The sequence below is a fragment of the Chiloscyllium plagiosum genome, unplaced genomic scaffold (assembly GCF_037043375.1).
Source record: "Chiloscyllium plagiosum isolate Xiang-an unplaced genomic scaffold, Cpla_swu_hap1 HiC_scaffold_30, whole genome shotgun sequence".
Classification (NCBI taxonomy): domain Eukaryota; kingdom Metazoa; phylum Chordata; class Chondrichthyes; order Orectolobiformes; family Hemiscylliidae; genus Chiloscyllium; species Chiloscyllium plagiosum.
The window spans coordinates 11,881,679-11,905,623 of record NW_028270168.1 but is presented as its reverse complement, the minus strand read 5'-3'; the positions used below and the strand labels follow the sequence as shown (position 1 = coordinate 11,905,623).

The 23,945-nt window shown below is 40.6% G+C and overlaps 1 protein-coding gene across 3 annotated transcripts in view; it reads right to left on the bottom strand.

Moving 5' to 3' along the window:
• LOC122563513 (receptor-type tyrosine-protein phosphatase U-like) overlaps positions 1–23,945 on the bottom strand; it is a 374,817-nt gene that overhangs the window by 226,871 nt on the left and 124,001 nt on the right. For all 3 annotated transcript variants that reach the window (XM_087976736.1, XM_087976734.1, XM_087976735.1), the window contains exons 9-10: positions 11,724–11,833; positions 719–920 (exon numbers count right to left, since the gene is read on the bottom strand). In XM_087976736.1, the coding sequence (XP_087832862.1) occupies positions 719–920; positions 11,724–11,833 (312 nt within the window). The remainder of the gene's footprint in view (positions 1–718; positions 921–11,723; positions 11,834–23,945) is intronic.

Genomic DNA, 23,945 nt, shown 5'->3' with positions numbered 1-23,945 from the left:
TCAGCTCAGCAAGCAAACCAAATAATTTCAAAAGATCTTAACATAAGCAGCAAAACAGAAATATCCTTTACACTCAATCCAGTTGAGTATCACTATTTTCACTCTTTAATTTCTTATATGGGCCAAATGCTGTCAAATGGGATTAGATTAGGTTAGGATATCTGATTGGCATAGACAAGTTAGAATGAAGGAGAACTGTACATCTCTATGACTCTGTGCTGAGAATCAAGTGTTTTCTGTCTGTGAATTTCTGCACTTCCATCAAATGTGATTCACTCTGTTTCTCCCCAGGACACAAAGGCATTGGGTAACTCACTGACTTCTCTCCATGAACTCTAAGAAAACAAGTCAAGATTTTCTCCACGTACTTTGACTACTTTGGACTGCTAAACTGTATATCTGCTGCTAAGGATCTTTCCTTCTGAGTTGCTTCTGGCCTTCAGCCTCTTTTCCTCTGGTCATAACAGCTGGACTTATTAAAACAAAAACAGCAGTTACTCTGTTTAATCATCTTAACTTCAGTCCCATGACATTTTGAAAGTATTCCTGCGACCCACTGCCAAAAAAATGAGTTTCTGATTATTAGACAAAATCACTGTTATAGAACTGAAAATTTACTTCTTCTTTAGAATCCAAAAGTTCCCAATAATAATATAGTATAAAGTTTATTATAAAATTTTATGAATTTTTTATGTAGCCATTGTATTAGACAGCTTACCTGATATGTTTGTCGTGATCATAGTAAATACTCTCGAGCCGAAACCTTTGACAGTGGATGCCCTAATCGAGAAACGATAAGTGGTGCCCGGTTCCAAATTCTTAAATGTGTGATTGGTTTCATTTCTGCCTTTCAAGAGAGTTTTCTTTGGGCAGGATGTAATCACTGCTGGGTCAGAGGACTTAATGCATTGATAGCTTACCTAATACACAGAAAATATTATTTAAACAACAGAACACCTAGAAATACTTGTGCTTTATAAGCTATCAGTTTTCATAATTCATCTTACACCTGTTCAACTCAGCATCCAAAATGATTGAATTATTGAATGATTATATGATAAGGCCATTCTGCCTGCGATGTCTGCACATGTTTTTTGCAAGAGCAATTTAGCTAGTCTCATTCCTTTTGCATGCCTTTTCCCCATGGCCCCGCAATTTTTTTCTGTTTCGGCAGTGATGAAATTCCTTTTGAAAGTCATGATTGATCTGCATCCATCAAACCATCAGGTGGCACATTCCAGAACCTAATCACTTGCACTGTAAAAGATTTTTCTTGATATCATTATTGGCCCTTCTACCAATCATTTTAAATATGAATTTACTTGTTCTCAACCCTTTCATCAAGAGGAACAATCTGCACATAAATTTGAATAATGCCAACTTATCCTCCCCATTCTTCTCAAAAGAGAATAACTCCAGTCTCTCTAAATTAACCACAAATCAAAAGTCCCTTATCGCTTAACTATTTCTGTGATTTTTTTTCTCTGTAATCATTCAACTTCATTCACTCCTGAAGTAGCAGTTGAAGTCAAGCCAATGTTTCATAACTTCTTAGCGTTTGTATTCTATTGAAGAACATGACAGAATAACTGAACTAGCAAACATGAGAAAAAAATGGGAGCCCAGTAATGATCTAAAATTTTTGAACTAAATGTCAAGTTCAGACTCTTTCTCTTGTTTCTTTCTTAATCTCTTTAACATTTCATTTGGCCACCTGTTATCTAGCTATTCACATCTCATCTGGGCACATCTTTAGTTTTTTTCACCTTACGTATTGCTACTGCCTTAGCTTTTGAGGACTCTTGCTATTTAATTTTCTCTTTATACTTCAAATTTCCAGAATTTTGCTTTCATTTAACTGCTTAATTCATATGCACTTCTAGAACATAGAACATAGAACATTACAGCGCAGTACAGGCCCTTCGGCCCTCGATGTTGCGCCGACCTGTCATACCAATCTGAAGCCCATCTAACCTACACTATTCCATGTACGTCCATATGCTTGTCCAATGGCGACTTTAATGTACTTAAAGTTGGCGAATCTACTACATTTGCAGGCAAAGCATTCCATACCCTTACTACTCTCTGAGTAAAGCAACTACCTCTGACATCTGTCCTATATCTATCACCCCTCAATTTAAAGCTATGCCCCCTCGTGCTCGCCGTCCCTTCCGGGTACACCCACTTGAAGAAGTTCTGCTCTTCTCTCTGACGGTATTTCTGTTTTAACCTTTCGGCTTGCCCACCATCATTTTATTTTATTTCCCTCTTAGTGTTTGATAAAGTGTTTGCCAAAATGTAAGCTCACAACCACATTTTATTCCCCAGTGACTGTCCCTGGCTCTACCTTACACCACACAAACTCCAATGGAATCCTTCATGTTCAGAATCCATCCAAAATTATAGGTGTCTCCCTGACATACAATGCTCCTCACACAGCTGTTCCTGTCACGTCTTACTCAGTGCCATGCTCCATCACATGCACATCCCCAACCTGTCTCTTCATCAGCATTGCCCTGCATTACCTCAATGATGTTCTGGTCCCTACTTTCATTTCATTTTTCTCCCCATTTGATGTGTTAATATTTGATGCTTTGATCATTTCAGGTATTAAGGAATGCAAGCTCCAAAATCTCATAAACCACCACCTGCTGGTTTCTCCTTCCACTCCCTTTCCCTCCGACTCCATCTCCTTCTAATCTCACCTCTTGTTATGCATTCATGATGCCTCCTGACCTTTCCTTTTCTGATGTTGAACAATCTCTACTTACCAAAGGACTTAATTTCATCCCTTTACATGCCTACCTCAATGAAATTTGGGAACGGTGTAACATTGACATCTTTTTCCATTACCTTCTCCGTATGACTACTTCTTTGGACAACTCTCTGCCCTACAGACCTTTTCCCCCATCTCTAATACACTCCTTCTACCTGGACTTCTCCATCAGGCCTCTTACAAGCACTTGATATTTTCAATGAAAATACTTGATATGAAATTTGTTATCTAAATTTCTCTAATATAAAAGCAAAGAACTGCAGGTTCTGGATATAAAAAACAAAAACAACAAGTGCTGTACACCCCTTCCAGCTCCATACTGGTTTAGCCTGCTCCACTCTCCCTAACTATCCCTCAGCTTTGATGGTTTGTATCACCCTTAATAGGCTTTGCATGTAAATGAATCAGTTGGAAAACACAGGCGATTTACTGATGGTGATTAATAGATGAAAAAAAACATAACAGGTTATTTAGAGATGGAAAATACATTAATTGTGTACACAAACTCTTCTAAACATAGAACTACATGAAAGCATGTGAGAAACTCAGCAGGTTTGGTAGCTACTGTAGAGAGAAAAACAATTTAATGTTTCAAGTCCAGTGACCCTTTGCCACAATGTTCTCACAAATCCACCCACTAACCAGTATTCCGTTTTGGAAGCTGATAAAGGTGTTGGTATCTTGGAGAAATGCAGTCAGAACCAAGCTTCTGGCACCACAAATGGTTTGACTACAAAGGAGGTGAGGAAGTCAAAAAGAAGAGCAATAGTGATAGGGGAATCTTTAGTCGGGAAGCAGATAGGTGTTTCTGCGGCTGAAGGCATGACATCAGAATGGTATGTTGCCTCCTTGGACCTCAATGATTGTAATCCCTGGATTACCTCAGTGCCACATGCTAGTGAGTTTAGAAATGGGAAAATAGGACAGATGAATGTGTGGCTCAAGAGTTGGTGCAAAAGGGAGAGTTCACTGGATCACTGGGACTGTTTTTGGGGAAGGTAGGGTACATGCAAACAGGACGGTCTACACCTGAACCACAATGGGACCAACATCCTTACAAGTAGATTTGCTAGCACTGTTGGGAGAAAATTAAACTCAGCTGACAGGTGAAGGGGACACAGAGTATTAATGAAACAAGTCACGGTGAGTTCTGCTATGTTGAGTGTTAAGAGTAAGGCAAGGCTGGATAGTCTTTATTTTAATGCTAAGAGTGTAATAGGTGATACTGGTGAGTTAATGACATGGATTGACACATGGTGGTATGATATTGTTGACATTATAGAAACATGGTTGAGGGAAGGGCTAGACTGGCATCTCAACATTCTGGGTATAGGATCTTTAGGCAAGACACAGAGGGTGTAAAAATGGTGGTGGTATAGCACTATTAATTAAGGAGTCAATTACTGCAATAAGGAAAGATGATCATAGAATCCCTACAATGTTTAGGCAGGCCATTCGACCCATCGAGTTCACACTAACCCTCTGAAGACCATCCCACCCAGACCTAGTCCCTACCCTATCCCTGTAAACCTGCATTTTCCATGGCTAATCCATCTAGCCTACTCATTCCTGGATACTACAGGCAATTTAAAATGGTCAATCCACCAAACCTGGACATCTTTGGACCATGGGAGGAGACTAGAGCACCAGGAGGAAACACACACAGACACAGGGAGAATGTGCAAACTCCACATGGACAGTCGCCTGAGGCTGGACTCGAACCAGGTCCCTGGCCTCATGTGGCTAACCACTGAGCTATGTGCTGCCCTTGGAAGGGTCCTAAAACAAAGTTTGTGGGTAAAACTTAGAAATGTTGAAGGGGCAGCTGCTTTACGGGGAGTATATTATAGGTCCCCAAAGAGTCAGCGAGAAATGGAGGAGCACATATGTAATTAGTTCACAGAGATGTGTAAGAGTAATAATCAGGCAATTATACTAGAGGATTTCACTTCCCTGACATAAATTGCAATAGTCATAGTGTTAAGGGTTTAGAAGGGCCAGATTTCTTGAAATGCATCCAGAGGAGTTTTTGGAATCAATATATAGAAGGCCCAACAAGGGATGGTGCAGTGCTGGATTTGGTTCTGGGGAAAGAAGCTGGACAAGTGTTCAATGTGATAGTGGGTGAACATGTAGGTGATAGCAACCACAACATAGTACAGTTCAAACTTGTTCTGAACAAGGAAAAAGATGGTCTGCAAAAGACGGCTTTGGAAGGCAGATTTTATCAAAGTAAAGCAGGATCTACCATAGTAGACTGGGAACAGCTCCTTATGGATAATTCTACAACGGAGCAATGGGGGAAATGAAAAAGGAGCTGGGGAGAGTACAGACAACATGCACCCTTTAGGGGGAAAGTTAGAAACAATAAGTTCAGAGAACTCTGAATGTCTAGGACAATTCAGGACTGGATAAAAAAGAGTGAAGCTTTTAGCAAGGCCAAAGGGAGCAATTCAGCTGCAGCCCTACAGGAATACAGGAAGTTTAGGAGGGAACTAAAAAAAGCAATTAAAAGACTAAAAAGGGGTCATGAAAAAGGACTTGCAAACAGGATTAGGGAGATTCCCAAGATATTTTATAAAGACATGAAAGAGAAGGTTAATTAGGGAAAGAATTGGACCTATTAGGGACCAAAGGAGCAAACTGCATGTGAAGCTACAGGGTACTGGAAGGGTGTTGGATGAATACTTCTCTTTAGTCTCACTTGGTAAAAAGTACAGAATTCAGGAAAAAAGTCTGTGAGGAAATTGCACAGTCTGATATTAGGAAATAGGCAGGTACTGGATGCACTGTCCAGCTTAAAAACAGGCAAATACCCTGGCCTGGAGGAACTGCATCCCACACTTTTGTGGGAAGCGAGGCAGGAAATTGCAAGGACTCTGACATAAAGTTTTAATTCCTCTCTGACCACAGAGGAAGTTTCAGAGGACTAGATGACAGCTGACATGATTCCACTTTTAAAAAGATTAGTGGAAATGAACTAGGAAATTACAGACTGGTGAGTCTCGTGTCGGTGGCAGGGCAATGTTTGGAGAAAATATTGTGGAAACGAATGGATACCCACTTGGAAAGGCATGTGTTAATTAGGGATAGTCAGCATAGCTTTGATAAAGGGAGATCATACCGAACAAATTTGTTAGAATTTTTTGAAATTGCGATCATGTATGGGTGAGTGAAGTTCTGCTGATGTAGTTTATTTGGATTTTAGCAAAGGTTTTGACAAGGTCTTACACTAGGAAACTGATTGAGAAGGTTAAAGCCACATGGTATTGAGGAAAACTCAATGAGATAGATCAGAAACCAGCTTAGTAAAAGGACACAAGGGCAGTGGTAGAAGACTGAGTGACTGGAGGCTGTTGTCCAGCAGTGTGCCACAGCCCTCATTGTTTGTTATATACATAAATGATATGGATGAAAATGTAAGGGGAACGTTAAGCAAATTTGCAGACAACAGCAAGATTGCTAGAGTGGTTAATAGCAAATATAATTCAATAGAAAAAGGTTACAGGAAAGTATTGATCAGTTGGTCAGATGAGTTTACCAGTGGCAGATGGTGTATAACCCTGTTAAGTATGCGGTGATGCACTTTGGAAGAAGAAACAAATGAGTATTTAATGAATGGCAGGACATTGGGTAGCTTAGAGGAACAGAGAGATCTTAGGATAGTTATTCACAGATCCCTGAAGTCAGCAGAGCACATGAATAGTATTGCTAAGAATGCATATGGGACACTTGCTTTCATTAGTTATGGCATAGAGGATAGGCGCAAGGAGATAATGTTGGAGTTGTACAGGGCATTGGTCAGGCCACAGCTAGAATACGGTCTGCCATTCTGGGGTCACTTCACTACAGGAAGGATGCGATAGTACTAGAGGGGTTACAGAGGAGGTTCACCAAGATTTGCCCAGTATGGAGAAATTGAGCTATAAGGAGAGACTAGATAGGCTTGGATCGTTTTCTTTTGAGAAAACTGAGGGGAGACATGATTGTGCTGTATAAGATCATCAGGGGTATGGACAGGGTGAATAGAGAGCAGCTATCCCCCTTGCTTGTGAGGTCAATCATGAGAGGGCATAGTTTTACTTTAAGAGGCAGGAGATTCAGAGGTGACTTGGGAAAAAAACCTTTTCACTCAGCAGGTGGTGGGAATCTGGAATGCACTGCCAGGAAGGTATTAGAGGCTGCAATCTTTGCAACCTTAAACATATATTTGGATGAGTACTTAAAATATCATAACATTCAAACATCTTGGACAAGTGCAGGAAATTGGGATTAGTGTACTTTTAGTGGTAGTAATGTCAGAGCAGACTCAATGGGCTGTAGCGCTTTTTTTGCATTGTATGAATCCATGAATCTGAACCTAACCCTAACCCTAACTCTAACCTTAACTGTAACCCTAATCCTAATCTAATCTGAATCCAATCTATGAATCTATAAGGGTCACTGGACTCTAAACTTTAACTCTGTTTCAATGCCGCCAGGCATGCTGAGTTACTCCAGCATTGATTGTTTTTGCCTTAATTTCTCTGTTCCCTTCACTCACTCTAACCTGAATTGCCCTGAACTTACTATACTCCATTCTCTCAAATCTAGCCACGACTTTTGAATCAAATCTGCTAATATAGTCTGGCATGCCAACTGGCAAAGACAGTGCACCAACTCTCAGACTTTTCCTCCTATCTCCCTGGATTATGACCCCACCACTGTATATTAAGATGTGGATTCCAACACTATCTCTGATCTTTCCTTTTCTGCAGAGCTCCTCTTCACAGTTCCCATTTCATACACCCAAATCCTGCACTTATACCTCCTTTCCAAAGTTCACAAAGAGGACTATTGTAGCTGCCCATGGTTGAATGTGCCAAAATGGCTGTTTCTGTATTTTTAACTAACAGGGAAGATTGAAGAAAATTGTAGCTGATTCAGCATTTCATAAAGCTCAAATCATGGCCTTCACAGACAGACACCAAAATGCCTCTGAGTCTTCGTAAGATGGGACTAGAATGCAGACATAAGACTCTGATCAGGTAGCTCAGATGAAAAGCAACTGATTTGAAAGCTCTGATGCTTATGTGAAATAGAAAGAAAATGCTTGACCCACCTTAGAGGAGGCCTTTTAAATAATTATAACTACATATTCGAGTGGACACATATATTCATACAGTAGTAGTAGTTTAATAGATTTGACACTGAAAATTGTAATTAGATTTCTGTAGGCAGTCAGCTTTGGATGCAAAGACTGGTTTTGATAAACATCCTTGGAGAACCTTGATTAGGGTACCAGCTCGCAAATGTCTGGAAAGAGACGTAACAGTCAGAGCTGGAAATGTGGTCAATAAGATGTATTATAAGAGCCCAAGAACGGGTGATAGGGGATCTGGCAAACATCACTAGATGATGGGAGGACCTCGAGTTGACCATGAAGTTGTCCATCATTGATCGTGTATTCACAAGATTGGATATGTAGGACAAGAGGGGATGTGGCAATGTTGCAAGTAACCATTGCAACATGGTATGTATAAACATTCTATCCTTTATTAGGAAAGGTAGGGTGTTCTAGAGATCTCTCCCACACAGTGATCTCTACCAACAGTGTTGGTATGGAGCCCTGAATAATCATCGATTTGTGCTAATGAATACCGGACTCAGACTCCTCTTTAAAATCTTTCTCCAAAAAGGATTACCCTGGCAAAGCCAGTGTTTCAGCCTGTTCTTGCCTTACTGAACTTATTTCTTCCTATTTTGACTCTATTTATTCTTCCTTGTTCAGTCTCTTCATACTTATATTTGTTATTCTTCTGATATTTTATGTTTATAGCTACAATAGCTACAATAGTCCTCTTTGTGAATTTTGGAAAGGAGGTATAAGTGCAGGATTTGGGTGTATGAAATGGGAACTGTGGAGAGGAACTCTGCAGAAAAGGAAAGATCAGAGATAGTCTTGGAATCCACATCTTAATATATAGTGGTGGGGTAGGAGGAAATGTCTGAGTGTCTTTGCCAGTTGGCATGTCAGATTATATCATCATAACATCATAATTTCCAGTTTCCTGGCCCTAGCTACCTCTTCATATCCATTCACCATCAGATGGTCTGCTAACTCTCTACTTTTTTTCTTGAAAAGAGATTTGAACATCTCCCATCCACCTCTACCCTTCTACATCTGGCTGAGCTCATTCTCACTTTGAACAACTTCTCCTTTAACTCATAAAGAAAAATTGAGATTTTTGGAAATGCTCAGCAGATCTGGCTGCATCTGTGGAGAGCAAATCTATTCTGAGGGAGAGTCACATGACCTGGAATGTTAACCCTGATTTCTCTCTACAGATGCTGCCAGTCTTGCTGAGCTTTATCAGCAATCTCTATATTTGTTTCTGATTTACAGCACACACAGTTCTTTCAGTGTTTCTTTTAACTCATCTCACTTTCTCCAAGCCAAAGATATGGCTATGGGTATGTGCATGGGTCTAAGTTATGCTTGTCTCTTTATGAGGTATCTAAAATATTCTTTGTTACAGTCCGACTGTTTCCATTTCTGAGGGTAGGTTGTCCACGAATATCATTACAAACTCTCTGACTCCCACAATTACCTTGACATACATCCTCACACCCTGCTTTCAGCAAAGACTCCATTTATTCTCTTAGATCCTCTCTCCCCATTGCAACTTCTGTAATAACATCTTCCACTGGGGCCCCAACATGTCATTTTTTCTCAACTGAGGATTTCCTCCCATATCCTTTCTTCTCCCTCTCAGAACAACAATAGGCTTCCTATTGTATCTGAATACAATTCACCAGTATCTGAATTCAAAGGACTATCCTCTGCCACTTCCATCACCTCCAGCAAGATACTATGACCAAACATATATGCCACTGCCCTCCACTGACAGTGTTCCACAGAGACCATTCCCTCCACAATACCCTCATTCACTTCTCCATTATTCCTAATACTTTCTCACCACCCACATGGCAACTCCCATACAATTGCAGAAGGTGTAGCACTTGTCCTTTCATGTCCTCTCTCCTCACAGGCCAAGGTCCCAAACACACCTTCCAGGTGAAGCAGCATTTTATTTGTAGCTCTATCAATCCAGTCGACTGTATTTGGTACTCACAGTGCTGTCTCCTTTACGTTGGCAAAACTAGATGAGCACTTTGGAGAATATCACTGCCCTGTCTGTAAAAATGATCCTAACCTTCCAATTGCTTCAATGTCAATAAACCATATGGTCCCATAGCAATACTTCCATCCAGGCAATTACAGTGTTCCGCCAAAGCTCAAGACAAGTTGAAGGAACAACACCTTATTTTCTGTTCGGTCTCTTACACCATCTTAAGACTCAATGATAAGTTTAACATCAGAGTGTGACCTCTGTCCTCCAATTCGGTTATGACCATCTGCCCCAGCTGTGTATTGTTTGTACTTTGTTGTCTTTACTCTCAGCAAACTGGATCCATTTTCTCAGTTTTGCAACAAGCATTTACACTATATATCTTTTGTTTATTACTTTCCAAACTCCATTTATCTTTTGATCTGGGCACCCTCAACTTCTGTTCCCCTTGCTCCTCCTCCCCCTCTGTTAACAAAATAAAATAAAAGTCATCATTTTCCAGCTCCTTTCAATTCTGAAGAGGAATCACATTAGACATGAAACACTAACTTTGTTTCTCTTGCCACAGATGCTACCAGACCTTCTGAGTTTCTCGTGTAATTTTTCTTTTCATTACAATGAATTTTAGCATTGTTGAGCAATAAAACCATAAAATAGGCTGTTAATAAATAGGTTAATAAAATTTCTTCAGTCCGTAGCTAATACAATGTTTAGTTAGAAAACTGTACTCAATGAAGGATACATGTACAAACATTTTTGTCTGGCATATAATGTTTTGTAATCTGAATTCAACTTGGATAACTCACTAAGTACAAATACCAAACTAACTCACTGATGGATGAAGATTTACCAAACTACTACTTTAAGGTATGCACCATTTCTATTGTATAATTAGGCAATATTCTTAATGTGTATCTGCCACCAGTGCTGTTTGCTATAAGATTGCAGTGAAAGGTCAGGAGACTGCATTGCACAATCAGAAGTATGTGGGGTAAGAGATAAAAACAGGAAGAGGGACGTAGAAGGAAAGAAGGAAAGATGAAAGTGAAGTTACTCCACAGAGGCTGGTTGCCAAGTCACACTTTATTTACACATGGAGAGTCCTTGACACTAATCCAGCTTTCACTGAGTCAGCTTTCAGAGTCAGCAGAAACTCTGACAGTCCTGTTTATATCAGTCAGCCAGGGCTTCCTGATTAGGTCAGATTAACAGCCCCAATCAGGTAAGACATATTCTATGAGGTTCACCTGACTGACCCTGTTACAACCATGAAAGGAAGGATGGAAATGCCTACACTACTGACTAAATGAAGAAACTAATGGTCACCCAGTGTGGGTAACGTGTAATTGATGAATCTTGAATGATTTCTGTAGTGGCGTTTGTGACAAAATGAACATGCATCTGGCATTCTCACTCAGTGAGGCATCAGAAAAAAAGCATTTCGTCATAACCATCGGGAACATCTGCCTTCAGGTCCACATTCCATTATTCCACCAAACTGCGGATCACAGCTGTACTATTTTATAGAGATGTCCAGGCCTATACTGGAAAAGCAAAACTAAAGCACTGATACATGGTTATTACTATGGTTCTGTAGCTGAGGAATGGAGACAATCTGGATGCCAGCTGGAGATTTGTGGCCTGGAAATGCTGAAAGGAAAGGAAGAACACAAACCATCCATACACCCTCACATTCATTCCCTATTTTTTCTGTTGATAGAATTTGATTGTGAGAATCCTTGACTGACTATGCAAAGTCCAAATGGTTCTATTGTCTATGTGTGACCGATAATCTTTAGATCTAATTTTAGGAAGCTACTTATCACAATAATTACCTCATACTGCGTGATAACACCATTAGGCACCTTTGGTTCTTTCCATTTCAAAGTTATCATATCTTCCGTGGATAAACTTCTGATGAACTCTGTTGAAATTCTGCCAGGTACTGAGGAGGAAAAGCAACCACAACATGTTACATTCCTAATAAATATTATTATAATATTCATACATATATAAATAAATCAGTTTCCCTCCAACTACTGACACAGAGGAAGTTCTAAGCATGTATAAAAAAATCAGTCTTGAAGGTGCCATAGTACATGGATATACCTGGAATCCAGCATAGAAACACATTCAGCCCAACTGTTATATGTTTTTTGATTCACAGAAATTCTTCTCACCCCCTTTTCACCTAAAACTATTAGAATGTCTTTCTATCCCATTCTCCCTCATGTACTTATCTAGTTTCCCTATAAATGCATGCAAACTATTTGCTGCTGGTCATTCTTAAGCCCCAATGCTATGACTTCAGCAAGTGACAGAGTGAATACTGGTTTGACAGATCATAAGTTTAATATTTAATAGGCTACTATGATGGTCACTAAACATATTCATGCAAGGCTGCCAATTTTAAAAAAATGACATAATTTAATTGCATTTAAAAAATGAATAAACAAAACTATATACATGACAATTTGCAAAGTCTTAACTTAGAGAGCAAGGTAAAGTTCCAATGTGTTACCCAACAATATCCTTTACAGATACTCAATCCCAATAATGTATTATCTTAACCCTGTACTCATATCTTAACTTTTTAATTTTTTTTCTTTATTTATTAAAATTACTGTGTGGTGATTCACTTTGGAAGGAGTAATAGAGTAGAGTACTGGGCTAATGGTAAGATTCTTGGTAGTGTAGGTGAGCAGATAGATCCCTGAAAGTTGCCATCCAGGATTGTTAAGAAGGCATATGGTGTGTTAGCTTTTATTATTTGAGGGATTGAGTTTTTGGCCGTATTTGGAGAATTGCATACAATTCTGGTCACCGCATTATAGGAAGGATGTAGAAGCGTTAGAAAGGGTACAGAGGAGATTTACTAGGATGTTGCCTGGTATGGAAGCAAGGTCTTATGAGGAAGGGTTGAGAGACCTGAAGCTGTTTTCATTAGAGAGAAGAAGGTTGAGAGGTGACTTAATTGAGACATATAAGATAATCAGATGGTTAGGTAGGGTGAACAATGAGAGCCTTTTTCCTTGAATGGTGGTGGTTAGCACTAGGGGACATAAGCTTTAAATTGAAGGGTGATAGACATAAAATAGATGTCAGAGGTAGTTTCTTTACTCAGAGAGTAGTAGGGGTCCGGAATGCACTGCCTGCAACAGTATGGACTCGCCAACTTAAAGGGCATTTTAATGGTCATTGCATGGATATATGGACAAAAATGGAATAATGTAGGTTAGATGGGCTTCAGACTGATTTCACTGGTCAGCGCAACAATGAGGGCTGAAGGGCCTATACTGCGCTGTAATGTTCTATGTTCTACTGTTTCCAGATTTGTTGGCCTAGAGACCTCCTTCTGGTTCTAATTACCTAAATTTTATTTTAGTTCCAAGAACTTTAATCTTTACACACATCTTGAAAACTTCACAAACTGGCCCCCTTCTGTTGCATGAAACTGTTCTCTTGACTCTGATTCTGAATTGAACTCAGATCACTAGTGGCTCCTAGTCTGTTTTAACAGTCTGTAATAAAAATCTAACTTTGCGAACACTTTATCAATAAACCTTACAGGTATCCTGATAGGCATGTAATTGAAGTGACATGCTTCCTTGGAAATTACGTAGCAACAAATGGCTTTCTGATCTTTTTAAAAAAGCCTTGTGCAGAATTGAAACTACACATCTATTTTACTTCTCCTTTAAAATCTAAATTGCTGAAATGATAATATCCATTTATTAAAGCAAGTTTCACATTCTTCACTTTCCTTAAGTTAACAGGTTTTTTCAGAATTTCCTACTGGATATATTGCAACTATCATACATTTGTGCTTCTGAGTTTAAGTTTCCCTTCAAATAAAAATCTTTTCTCTATGTTTAGCCTGTCAAACCTTTCCACAATCTACGCAAAATTTACTCAACTGGCTATGGCTCTTTGAGCCTATGACTTCAAGATTGGAAAGAGACACTGGAAGTCTTTGGCCTCAGCAGAAGGGTTATCTAATGCCCAATGATCCTGGTGGGCATTTAACTATCCAGCTGGTGCAGATTGCCACTGCTTGTTTGATTTTGCCCCCAACTAGATTTTCTCGAGGTTGGAACACATCAGGGAAGTGGTGCAACATGCTATTTTCTCATTTGGCTTTGAGTCCTTTGGGGTTAAGGGAGATTGAAAAGATTGTCTGTTCCTTTATTCTAACGTACATTGTTTTTTTCCAAAAGTGGCTCTTATTTAATTAATTCAGAATATGTTAACTGTGGGTGAATTGTTTGGTTTTTGTTCAATTTTGTATCTGTACCTTCAGTCATGACTCGATTGAAGTTAACGGTTTAAAATTTCCATAATTGGGATTCTCTCTTACATAATGCAATTTTGAGATTTAATTACTGTTATTCATGCTTGAAGTAGGATAAAGCCTTCAAAGTTTCATTCTATCTTTCCATAGTTTCCTCTCAACTCTCATCTTTTACAATGATTTTGCTTCTCTTAACCAAAGTTTTAATTTCTCCAGAAGATGAAATAGTATCCAGTGGTCCACTACTCAGTGTCATATAAACATCAAAACTAGGGGCAGAAGTAGACCATTCGGCCCCTCAAACCTTCTCTTGCATTTAGTAGGATCATGACTGATCTACGTGTGCTTTAAACTGTATATTCCCATTTGTCCCATAAATCCTTGATTTCTCTAACAAATACATCTACCTGTACCTTAAAAAAATGTGCATCTGCTAACTATACTGTATCAAAGTCACACAAGCTTTAGAGACAGAAAAACCCTCCTTGCTTTTGTTGTGAAACCACACCTGCCTCACCACCAGTTAATACCCAGGCTTGGTAACAATCCCAAAAAAGGTAAAGTACTACAGATGTTGAAAATAAATGTAGGATTACTGTTTTAGGTTGACAACCTTTCAGCTTCACTATTATATTAACCCTCCCTTCCAAACTCCATCGATGCAGCTTCATTTTGTGAACATTTCCAGGTTGTTACAATCCTAATCTTGTCAAGAATGGCTGAAGAGGTTAAACTTCAGGGAAGTTTATGAGTAGTGATCATACTGAAACGGATAAAATCTTGAGGGAACTTCAAGGAGGTAGTTCCCAGGAGGTAGACAAGAACCAGGGGACATAATTTAACAAAGAAAAGATCCTGTTTTTAAGATGGAGATGGGGAAAATATTTTTCAGCATAATTTATCTGGGGATTTATCTTGCAGAGAAAGCAGTGGAGGTAGACCATTCAATTTATTCAAGGCTGAGCTATACCTACATAGGCTTTTGATTGACAAGGAAGTCAAGGGACATGGGGAGCCAGATCGGAAAGTGTCATTGAGATTGTGAACAGAACAGTAATGATCTTTTGAATGGCAAAGCAGTCTTAATGGGCCCAATGGCCTACTCCATCTGCGTGCCTATTATAGAATTATAGAATGATACAGATAGAGAAAGTACAGTATGGCCCAACAAGTCTGTATGGCCCAAAATAAATTACTACCAACTGGTCCCACTTTCCCACACTATGCCCATAGACTCATATGTTCAACCTTCCAATACCCCATAGGCATGCTGAAAAGGTGCAATCATTATATTGATCTGTCTGCTGAGGGGGTGTTTGCGCATATGATCTTCCTGTCTTACATTATCTTGAACAACATCTAATACGTGCAATCTGGTCGGCATGGACGGGTTGAACTGAAGGGTCTGTTTCCATGCTCTATGACTCTATGACCTCTAAAAGCCAGTTAAGCCAAGTCAATGAAGCTCATTGGGAATACAGAATAGAGGTAACTCAATAAATAATGCAAGCTGCTCAGATACAAATTTGTGGTCAAGCAACCATGGGCCCAAAATTGGATACTGTAAATTAACCCACATCCAAAGAAATCACAGGCCTGGTAGGAAATTGGTCAAATTAAACAGCAGCCAGCAGCTGTTGGCAACAAACAACAGAACAAACCATGGCCAAACAGGTCACAAAGGTTCAGGAAGAACCAGTTACATCCAGTCCAAGGATTGTGCATTGAAGGAGTTTCAATCAGACTTCCAGGCACTTTGACACCCAGCCAGTGCCTGAAGCCGTGCACTTTACAACTCCCCAGCATAGCATCAGTGAGAGATATTGCAGCCATAAGAGAAATGCTACAATTGAGAGTGCACAAGCCACTTTACATGGTACCCAGGCACTTAGCACCACCACAAGAGCCAGGTTCAAGACCTCAGTCCATGCCGCTGGAAAGACTGGAAGACAAGCAGCAATTAATTTGGTTGGGGAGATCATGCAAATTTGGAAATGGAAATCCCACGGTTTAACTCCTTTATTCCCCTGCTAGAATACACTCCCAAAGCATGATGGGACTGTGCCTCTCTTTAGTGAGTGTATAGAGCCAGATAGGTCAGTTTGGGACAGCCCCAGGTAGACAGTATGGTGGAAAGCTGCCCTGTAGAGATTTTAGGGGACATGCAGGTCCAGTTTGATACTTAAGACATCCCAAGATTAAGACAACATATGGCGCGTGAAGAAATATATTCTTATGAACAGATTTCCTGGACTCCAACCAGAAGGGATAGTGACAGAATCTATAGAGTTTAGACTAGGAGAAAATAGTCTGACACCACCCAGCAGTATTGGTTAATCCCCGTAGGGACGTTGAGCACATTTTAGGATCACACTTTATGAGAAAGTGCACTTCATCGTATGACTCAACCAATTGCTTTTCCTTTCAAATGTTGGCACTAGATGAGGCACCAGTGGAGATTGTGCCAGTAACATACAGAAAGAGAATTTTTATCTCAGGAGAATTGTGGATTAGACCTACCAAAATGAATGAGGACCCAGCAGGACAGGCAAATCTCTCAGAGCACAAGTGTGCATTCACAGTCAAAAACACAACCATGACTGTATAGAGGGAGAGGAAGTGATAGATGGACTGGACTTAAACAGACAAAGACCATACACTTTCCCAAAGCAGGCAGAAGGCCAGTGGACAAGGTGATTAGCAGATTGTTAAAGCAAGGTGTCCCATGCTCTGTGGCACTGACCAATAACTCACCCATATGTCTAGTTAAGGAACCACTAGGCTCGCCATTGATTACCAGGAACTAAATTAAACCAGTCCAATCATGGGCACAGAGTTTTCAAAATGATAGAGTTTTCAAAATTCTCTTTCAATTATTCATCAGGGGCTGTTTAAAGGAATGAAGCCGTTTTCTCAATTGATTGCTTGGTACAGCATATGGATAATTTCCTCCTGCATGCAGAGACAAGGACATAATATTTGACACTGTTAACCTTCTTCAACAACCTGAGATGAAAATTTAACCCCAAGAAGGCACAGTTCATGAGGTCCCAAGCCTCATACTTGGGAACTGTGAGAGCTGAGGGGAAACATGAAATAGAAGGAAAACACATCAAGGCAATAACCTGTTTGCCAGTCCCCAGGAATATGAGTGCATTTGTCCTTTCTGGACTTAGTTGCACACTGTTGGAGCCACATCAATGGTTTCACAACTAAAGCTACCTCACTCTCCAACCTCCTTAAAAGGAATGTCTGGTGAGAATGAACTGAACAGCTCATGGTTGCTGTTGAGAAATTAAAACAGGCCCTGGTGCAGGGATGCTGCACTGTTGGTACCTGACCCAGAACTTCCTTTTGCTTTGGAAGTTGCAGCCACACCTACAGCCATACCTCTCCAAGAATTGCACAATAAACATGGACCAGTAGCCTATGCCTTCTGGACTCTTTCACCAGGAGAGCAAAGTTATCCTGCATGGGAGAAGCACTTGCTTGCTATGTTCTGAGTGGTACAACATTTGGCATAAATTATCAGCCTGAACCCCCTGAGCATTTTGACAAATGACATCTTCATTCAACTTAGAACAAAGAACAAAGAAAATTTACAGCCCAGGAACAGGCCCTTCGGCCCTGCAAGCCTGAGCCGATGCAAATGTACTGTCTAAACCCGTTGCCCAATTCCTAAGCATCTGTATCCTTCTGCTCCCCACCTACTCATGCATCTGTCCAGATGCATTTTAAATGAATCTACTGTGCCTGCCTCTACCACTTCTGCTGGCAATGCGTTCCAAATGCCCACCACCCTCTGTGTGAAGTACTTGCCCCATGTATCCACCTTAAACTTTCCACCTCTCACCTTGAAAGCATGACCTCTCGTTATTGAATCCTTCACCTTGGGAAAAAGCTTGTCTCTATCCACCCTGCCTATACCCTTCATGATTTTGTAAACCTCAATCAGGTCTCTCCTCAATCTCCTTTTCTCTAATGAAAATAAACCTAACCTACTCAACCTCTCTTCATAGCTAGCACCTTCCATACCAGGCGACATCCTCGTAAACCTTCTCTGCACCCTTTCCAAAGCGTACACATCCTTTCGGAAATGTGGCGACCAGAACTATACACAGTATTCTAAATGCGGCCAAACCAATGTCTTGTACAATTGTAACATGACTTGCCAGCTCTTCTACTCAATACCCTATCCAATGAAGGCAAGCATACCATATGCCTTCTTGACCACTCTACCCACCTGTGCAGCAACCTTCAGGGTACAATGGACCTGCACTCCCAGATCTCTCTGTCCATTGTATAATTCACTCTAGAATTAGTCTTGCCTAAATGCATCATCTCACATTTGTCTGAATTGAAATCCATTTGCAACTTTTCTGCCCAACTCTTCAGTCTATCTATATCCTCCTGTATTCTCTGACAGTCCCTATGCTTTCTGCTACTCCATCAATCTTCGTGTCATCTGCAAACCTGCTGATCATACCAACAGTGCCCTCTTCCAGATCATTTATGCATATTATAAACAACAGTGGCCCCAGCACTGATCCCTGTGGAACACCACTGGTCACCTTTCTCTACTTCGAGAAACTCCCTTCAACTACTACCGTCTCCTGTTGCTCAACCAGTTCTTTATCCACCTAGCTAGAACACCCTGCATGCCATGTGACTTCACTTTCTCCATTAGTCTACCATGGGGAACCTACCTTCAGTGTGCCAGCGCAACCTTCAACTGCCTGGGGATAAGGGAGTTCGAAGACAACAAACATCATCTCCAACACCAAGTCTATGGTATAGAGAGCTGTGGTGGTTCCCATGCACTTATATGGTTCTGAGACATTGAATGTCTACAGCAGACACCTCAAGGTGGTGGAGCTGTACCACCAATGTTGCTTGCACAAGATTCTGTAAATCTGCAGGAGGAAGATGAGGTGTTCTATTTATCTCGCCCTCCTATGTATCTCTCAGCCCCCTTCCCCTGCCCCACATTCCTGATGAAGGGCATATGCCCAAAACGTCAACTCTCCTGCTCCTCGGACGCTGCCTGACCCTGTTATGCTTTTCCAGCACCACACTTTTCAACCCTGAGTTAAACAACATCTGCCATAAGAAAACTGTGAAAATTCTAAGAAATATATTGGCTGAATGCATAGCAGCAATCATCAGAATGCTAAAATTTGAAAAGTAGAGCAAGGTGCACTTTGATGAGAAAGTGAATCGATGGAATACTAGGTAGGGCAGCAGGTGATATTACAAATTTTCCAACCAGGACCATTTCTGTCCCCAAGCTATGCAGTCCCTACTCCTGGTGGACAAGGCCAACCTGTCTGTATACAAAATTTTCCTAGCTGCAGGAAAAATTGGGTGGTGTCATGGCACAGTGGTTCAGTGGCTCATGCTGCCTCACAGCACCAGAGACCTGGGTTCAATTCAACCCTCTGGCGACTGTCTGTGTGGAGTTTGCACATTCTCCCCATGTCTGTGTGGGTTTCTTCTGGATGCTCTGGTTTCTTCGCACAGTCCAAGCGGTGCAGGTTAGGTGGATTGGCCATACTAAATTGCCCATAGTGCCCAGGGATGTGCAGGCTAGATGGGTTAGCCATGGGAAATGTAGTGGTGTGGACTTGATGTGCTGACTGGCCTACTTCCACACTGTCAGGATTCTCTGATTCCATGTTAATTAATTAAAGGTCTACAGAGCCCAACAGAACAGCCAGTAACTTCAAATGCTTCTAGGGGAAGTTGAGGAAGCAGACCCTAAGCTGGGTCTTGATCCAGAGCCCAAACCAGTCATTGATCCAGACCTAATCCAAATTCTCATTCCCGATCCAAGAACAGCCCCAGTTACCTTTCCTGGCCAGGATTTTGGACCAGCCCTGGACACTGTCCCTTCTGAGGCCTCAACCTTGGAAACTAAACAACTGGAAACACCAATTCCAGCCAGATGAGGGAGGCCTTGACATAGACTAGCTCTTAAGCGTAAAGTTAGACTTTAAAAAAGTCCACTGAAGAAAGCATCCTCTGCGGCTGCTCTGATCCAAATAGAGACAATTCATTTACAAAGGCAGTCTTTCTAGCATTCCCATCAAAATATGGTGGAGGAACAACTCCCTGGAAACCTGATTCAGACATACATCCTCCATTACACCCCAACCCCTATGCTCTATTTTCTCCACTAATCCATCCTGGTCATAGAAGAACATGGTCATAAACGTCTGCTATTACTGTAGCTTAAACCTGCCAGTTCATCCTGGTTATACTGGATTGCAGAACCATACAGTAAGTCAGACAGCCAATATCATCAATTTTGTCTTTTGGGGTCATCTTCATCCTTTTGCCAATTCTCACCATCTCTTTGACTTATTCAAATCAAAAGCCATTTTGTCTTTTCACCATTTTCATCTTGTGGTCTAAATTTTAATTATACAGACCTCTGACAGTGCCAATGCAGCAACCCACTTCCAACTCCTAATTCTGGATTAACAAATGTTAGGCCTGAAGTGAAGCCTGACCAAAAGAAAATTGGAAAAATTCGATGAAAGCAAATTTTGGGAGGAGCACAGGCTAAGACCAGACAGATTTAGAAAATAAAATCTCCACAGATGGAGAAGGGTGGGGTGGTATCGAAACTTGGTCAGATATTACCTAAGGATAATAATAGATGCCACCTTGATTCCATCTTTAGGATAATGACATACAGCAATGGTCTACATTGTTGGCTGATTGTCAAGATGCAATAGTCAGAAGCGGTAATTGGGCAAGATGCACACATATCCCAGCTATATGTGAATGGCTCCACTAGAGGTAGGCAAATGTGTGGATGGAGTATCATGCATCAGCAGGTTGTGTATGGGAAAACAAATGGGAGCTTAGATAATTGCAACCTGAGAACAGATAGCATAGGTGACTGGTCGTGTTTTTCCATGAATGAATGGACTGAAATAGGACATTTACTGCCTGCTGGACAAAGGACTAGAAATTGGACAATGATGCCCTGAGATTTTCATAGGGGGAGAATCATGTTCTATACAAAAGTAGAAATGGGCTCATCAAAAACACCAAAGAACTACAGATACTGAAAATCAGAAACAAAAATAGAAATTGTTGAAAAACACAGCAGGACTGGGAGCATCTGTGGAGAGAAAACAGAGTTAACGTTTAAGGTCCAGTGACCCTTCTTCAGAAGTGATAGGAGCAGATGGTGTAACACCTTCACGTTTACTTCCTTCCTCCACACCATCCAAGGTCTCAAACATACCTACTAGGTAAAGCAGTGATTTACCTGCTCTTCGTTCAATCTAGTCTACTTTATTCACAGCTCATAATATTTTCTCCTCTACACTGAGAAGACAAAATGCAGACTGGAATATGGCTTTGTGGAACACCTATGTTCTATCCAAAAAACTTCCTGTTGCCAGCCATTTCAACATACCAAGGTGTTGTTTGGTTAACATCTCTGTCTCAGACTTGCTACTATCCTCCAGCAAAGCTCAGCACAAGGTGGAGGGACAGCATCTCATTTTCTGGTTGGGGACACTGCAGCCTTCAGGACTCAATATTGAGTTGAATAATTTTAAGGTCTTAGCACCTTCTGTCATATTGTTATCCAAACCTCCACACACCAGGCCTTGTCATCATATGGGCTCCTATCACAACCAGTCCATTGTCAGTTATTAATGGTCTCTATTATCAGCTTTTAATTCTCTCTGAACTTTACCAATTCTTAGTCTGCTCAAATGCTGATCTCTCACTCTGGTCTCCATCTCCACCTATTGTTTAATCCTTTTCTTTCCCTCAAACCCATCTTCAGCATACATACCAACATTTATCTCAACAGATGCAGTTTTGAAGAAGAGTCATTGGACCCAAAATGTTAACCCTGCTCTTTCTCCACAGATGCTACCAGACCTGCTGAATTTTTTCAGCAATTTTTATTTTTGTTTCTGAATTCCAGCATTCAGGATTATTATTTTCTCATTTATGACAGAACTGTTGTTAAAGTCTTAAATAAATCAATAATTGAACTTCTTCAATAATAAGAGGGCATTGAAAATAGATGAATGAGCAGTCCAAATAGCTGTGGATACAGAGTCTGAGAAACACTCAAGAAGCATTATACTGCAAAGCTTCCTCTAAATGTAGGACATTCTGCAGAGCACATTGATTGCTTAAGACACAATAAACCATCTAACCAGAGGATGCTGACCTCTTATCTGAATAATACACCACAAGTGATAAATACAATCCAAAATCCTAAACAACCTACTACGACAGTTTGAAGGGATATGGGCCAGGTGCTGGCAGGTGGGACTAGATTGGGTTGGGATATTTGGTCAGCATGGACAGGTTGGACCGAAGGGTCTGTTTCCATGCTATACATCTCTATGACTCTATGAGTCTATGTAATTCCAAATTCTGTCAGTGAAGAAAGAAACTATCCAGGCTTCTGCCAACAATGTACTCATTGTAACAAAAGTGATCACATCTCAAATATGTGGTGCAGTCTGAAGAATGTAACCAATAAATAAGTCAAATCATTCCCCACCCAACTTATATATTCTTGCCTTGGAACAAAACCTTAAAGAAGATATCAATATTAAAAGGAAACAAGATTCTTTACATGAAAAACGCCACATTTCTTCCAAGGGGAACTAACAATGGTATTAAATGCTAATAATGGACCAGAGGTGCATAATTAACTTGTAATTCTCAAACATGTCTGCACTTACATCATCACAAGCTTCTTCAGTCAGATTGATTAATCTATAATCTAACAGAAAAAAGCGAAGACAATCAAGGTTACCAAATTTACCTCGTATATCTATGCTTAGTGGGCGGCACGGTGGCACAGTGGTTAGCACTGCTGCCTCACAGCGCCAGAGACCCGGGTTCAATTCCCGACTCAGGCGACTGACTGTGTGGAGTTTGCACATTCTCCCCGTGTCTGCGTGGGTTTCCTCCGGGTGCTCCGGTTTCCTCCCACAGTCCAAAGATGTGCGGGTCAGGTGAATTGGCCATGCTAAATTGCCCGTAGTGTTAGGTTAAAGGGGTAAATGTAGGGGTATGGGTGGGTTGCGCTTCGGCGGGTCGGTGTGGACTTGTTGGGCCGAAGGGCCTGTTTCCACACTGTAAGTAATCTAATCTAATCTAATCTAATCTTTGTCTTAGATAACCTGACCTACTTTTTGACAAGGAAGAATTAAGACAAAGGTTTGATGAGGCATCAAAGAAATAAGGAAAATATGTAATAAAGTTACAGCTATATAGATGTATGGTGTATAAATTTATAATAAATACAAAAAAGTAATCTGAGTAGCTCATTTGAGTACACATATAACTGTTAATCAATGTTGATGACAGAGGCAAAAAGTCTTTGGAAGGAGTGGTATGTAACGGCTTCAGGATCCTGTACCAAGCTTGCAATGACATCACAGAGAGTAGTTTTCATCCATTTATTTAATGAATTCTATAATTTCTTATAAAATTATGAGAGGTAAGGATAGGGTGGATAATAAGAGTCTTTTGCCGAGACTGGAAATGTCAAATACTAGGAAGCTTTAAGGTGCGAGGAGAAAAATTTAAAGGAGATGTGTGAGGAATGTTTTTTACACAGATGGTGGTCAGTACCTGGAACATGCTGCCAAGGGAGGTGGAGGAAGCAAATATGATCTGGGCATAAGTTTGCTAACTGAGCTGGAAGGTTCACTTTCAAATATTTCATCACCATACTAGGTAACATCACCAGTGAGCCTCCGGTGAAGCACTG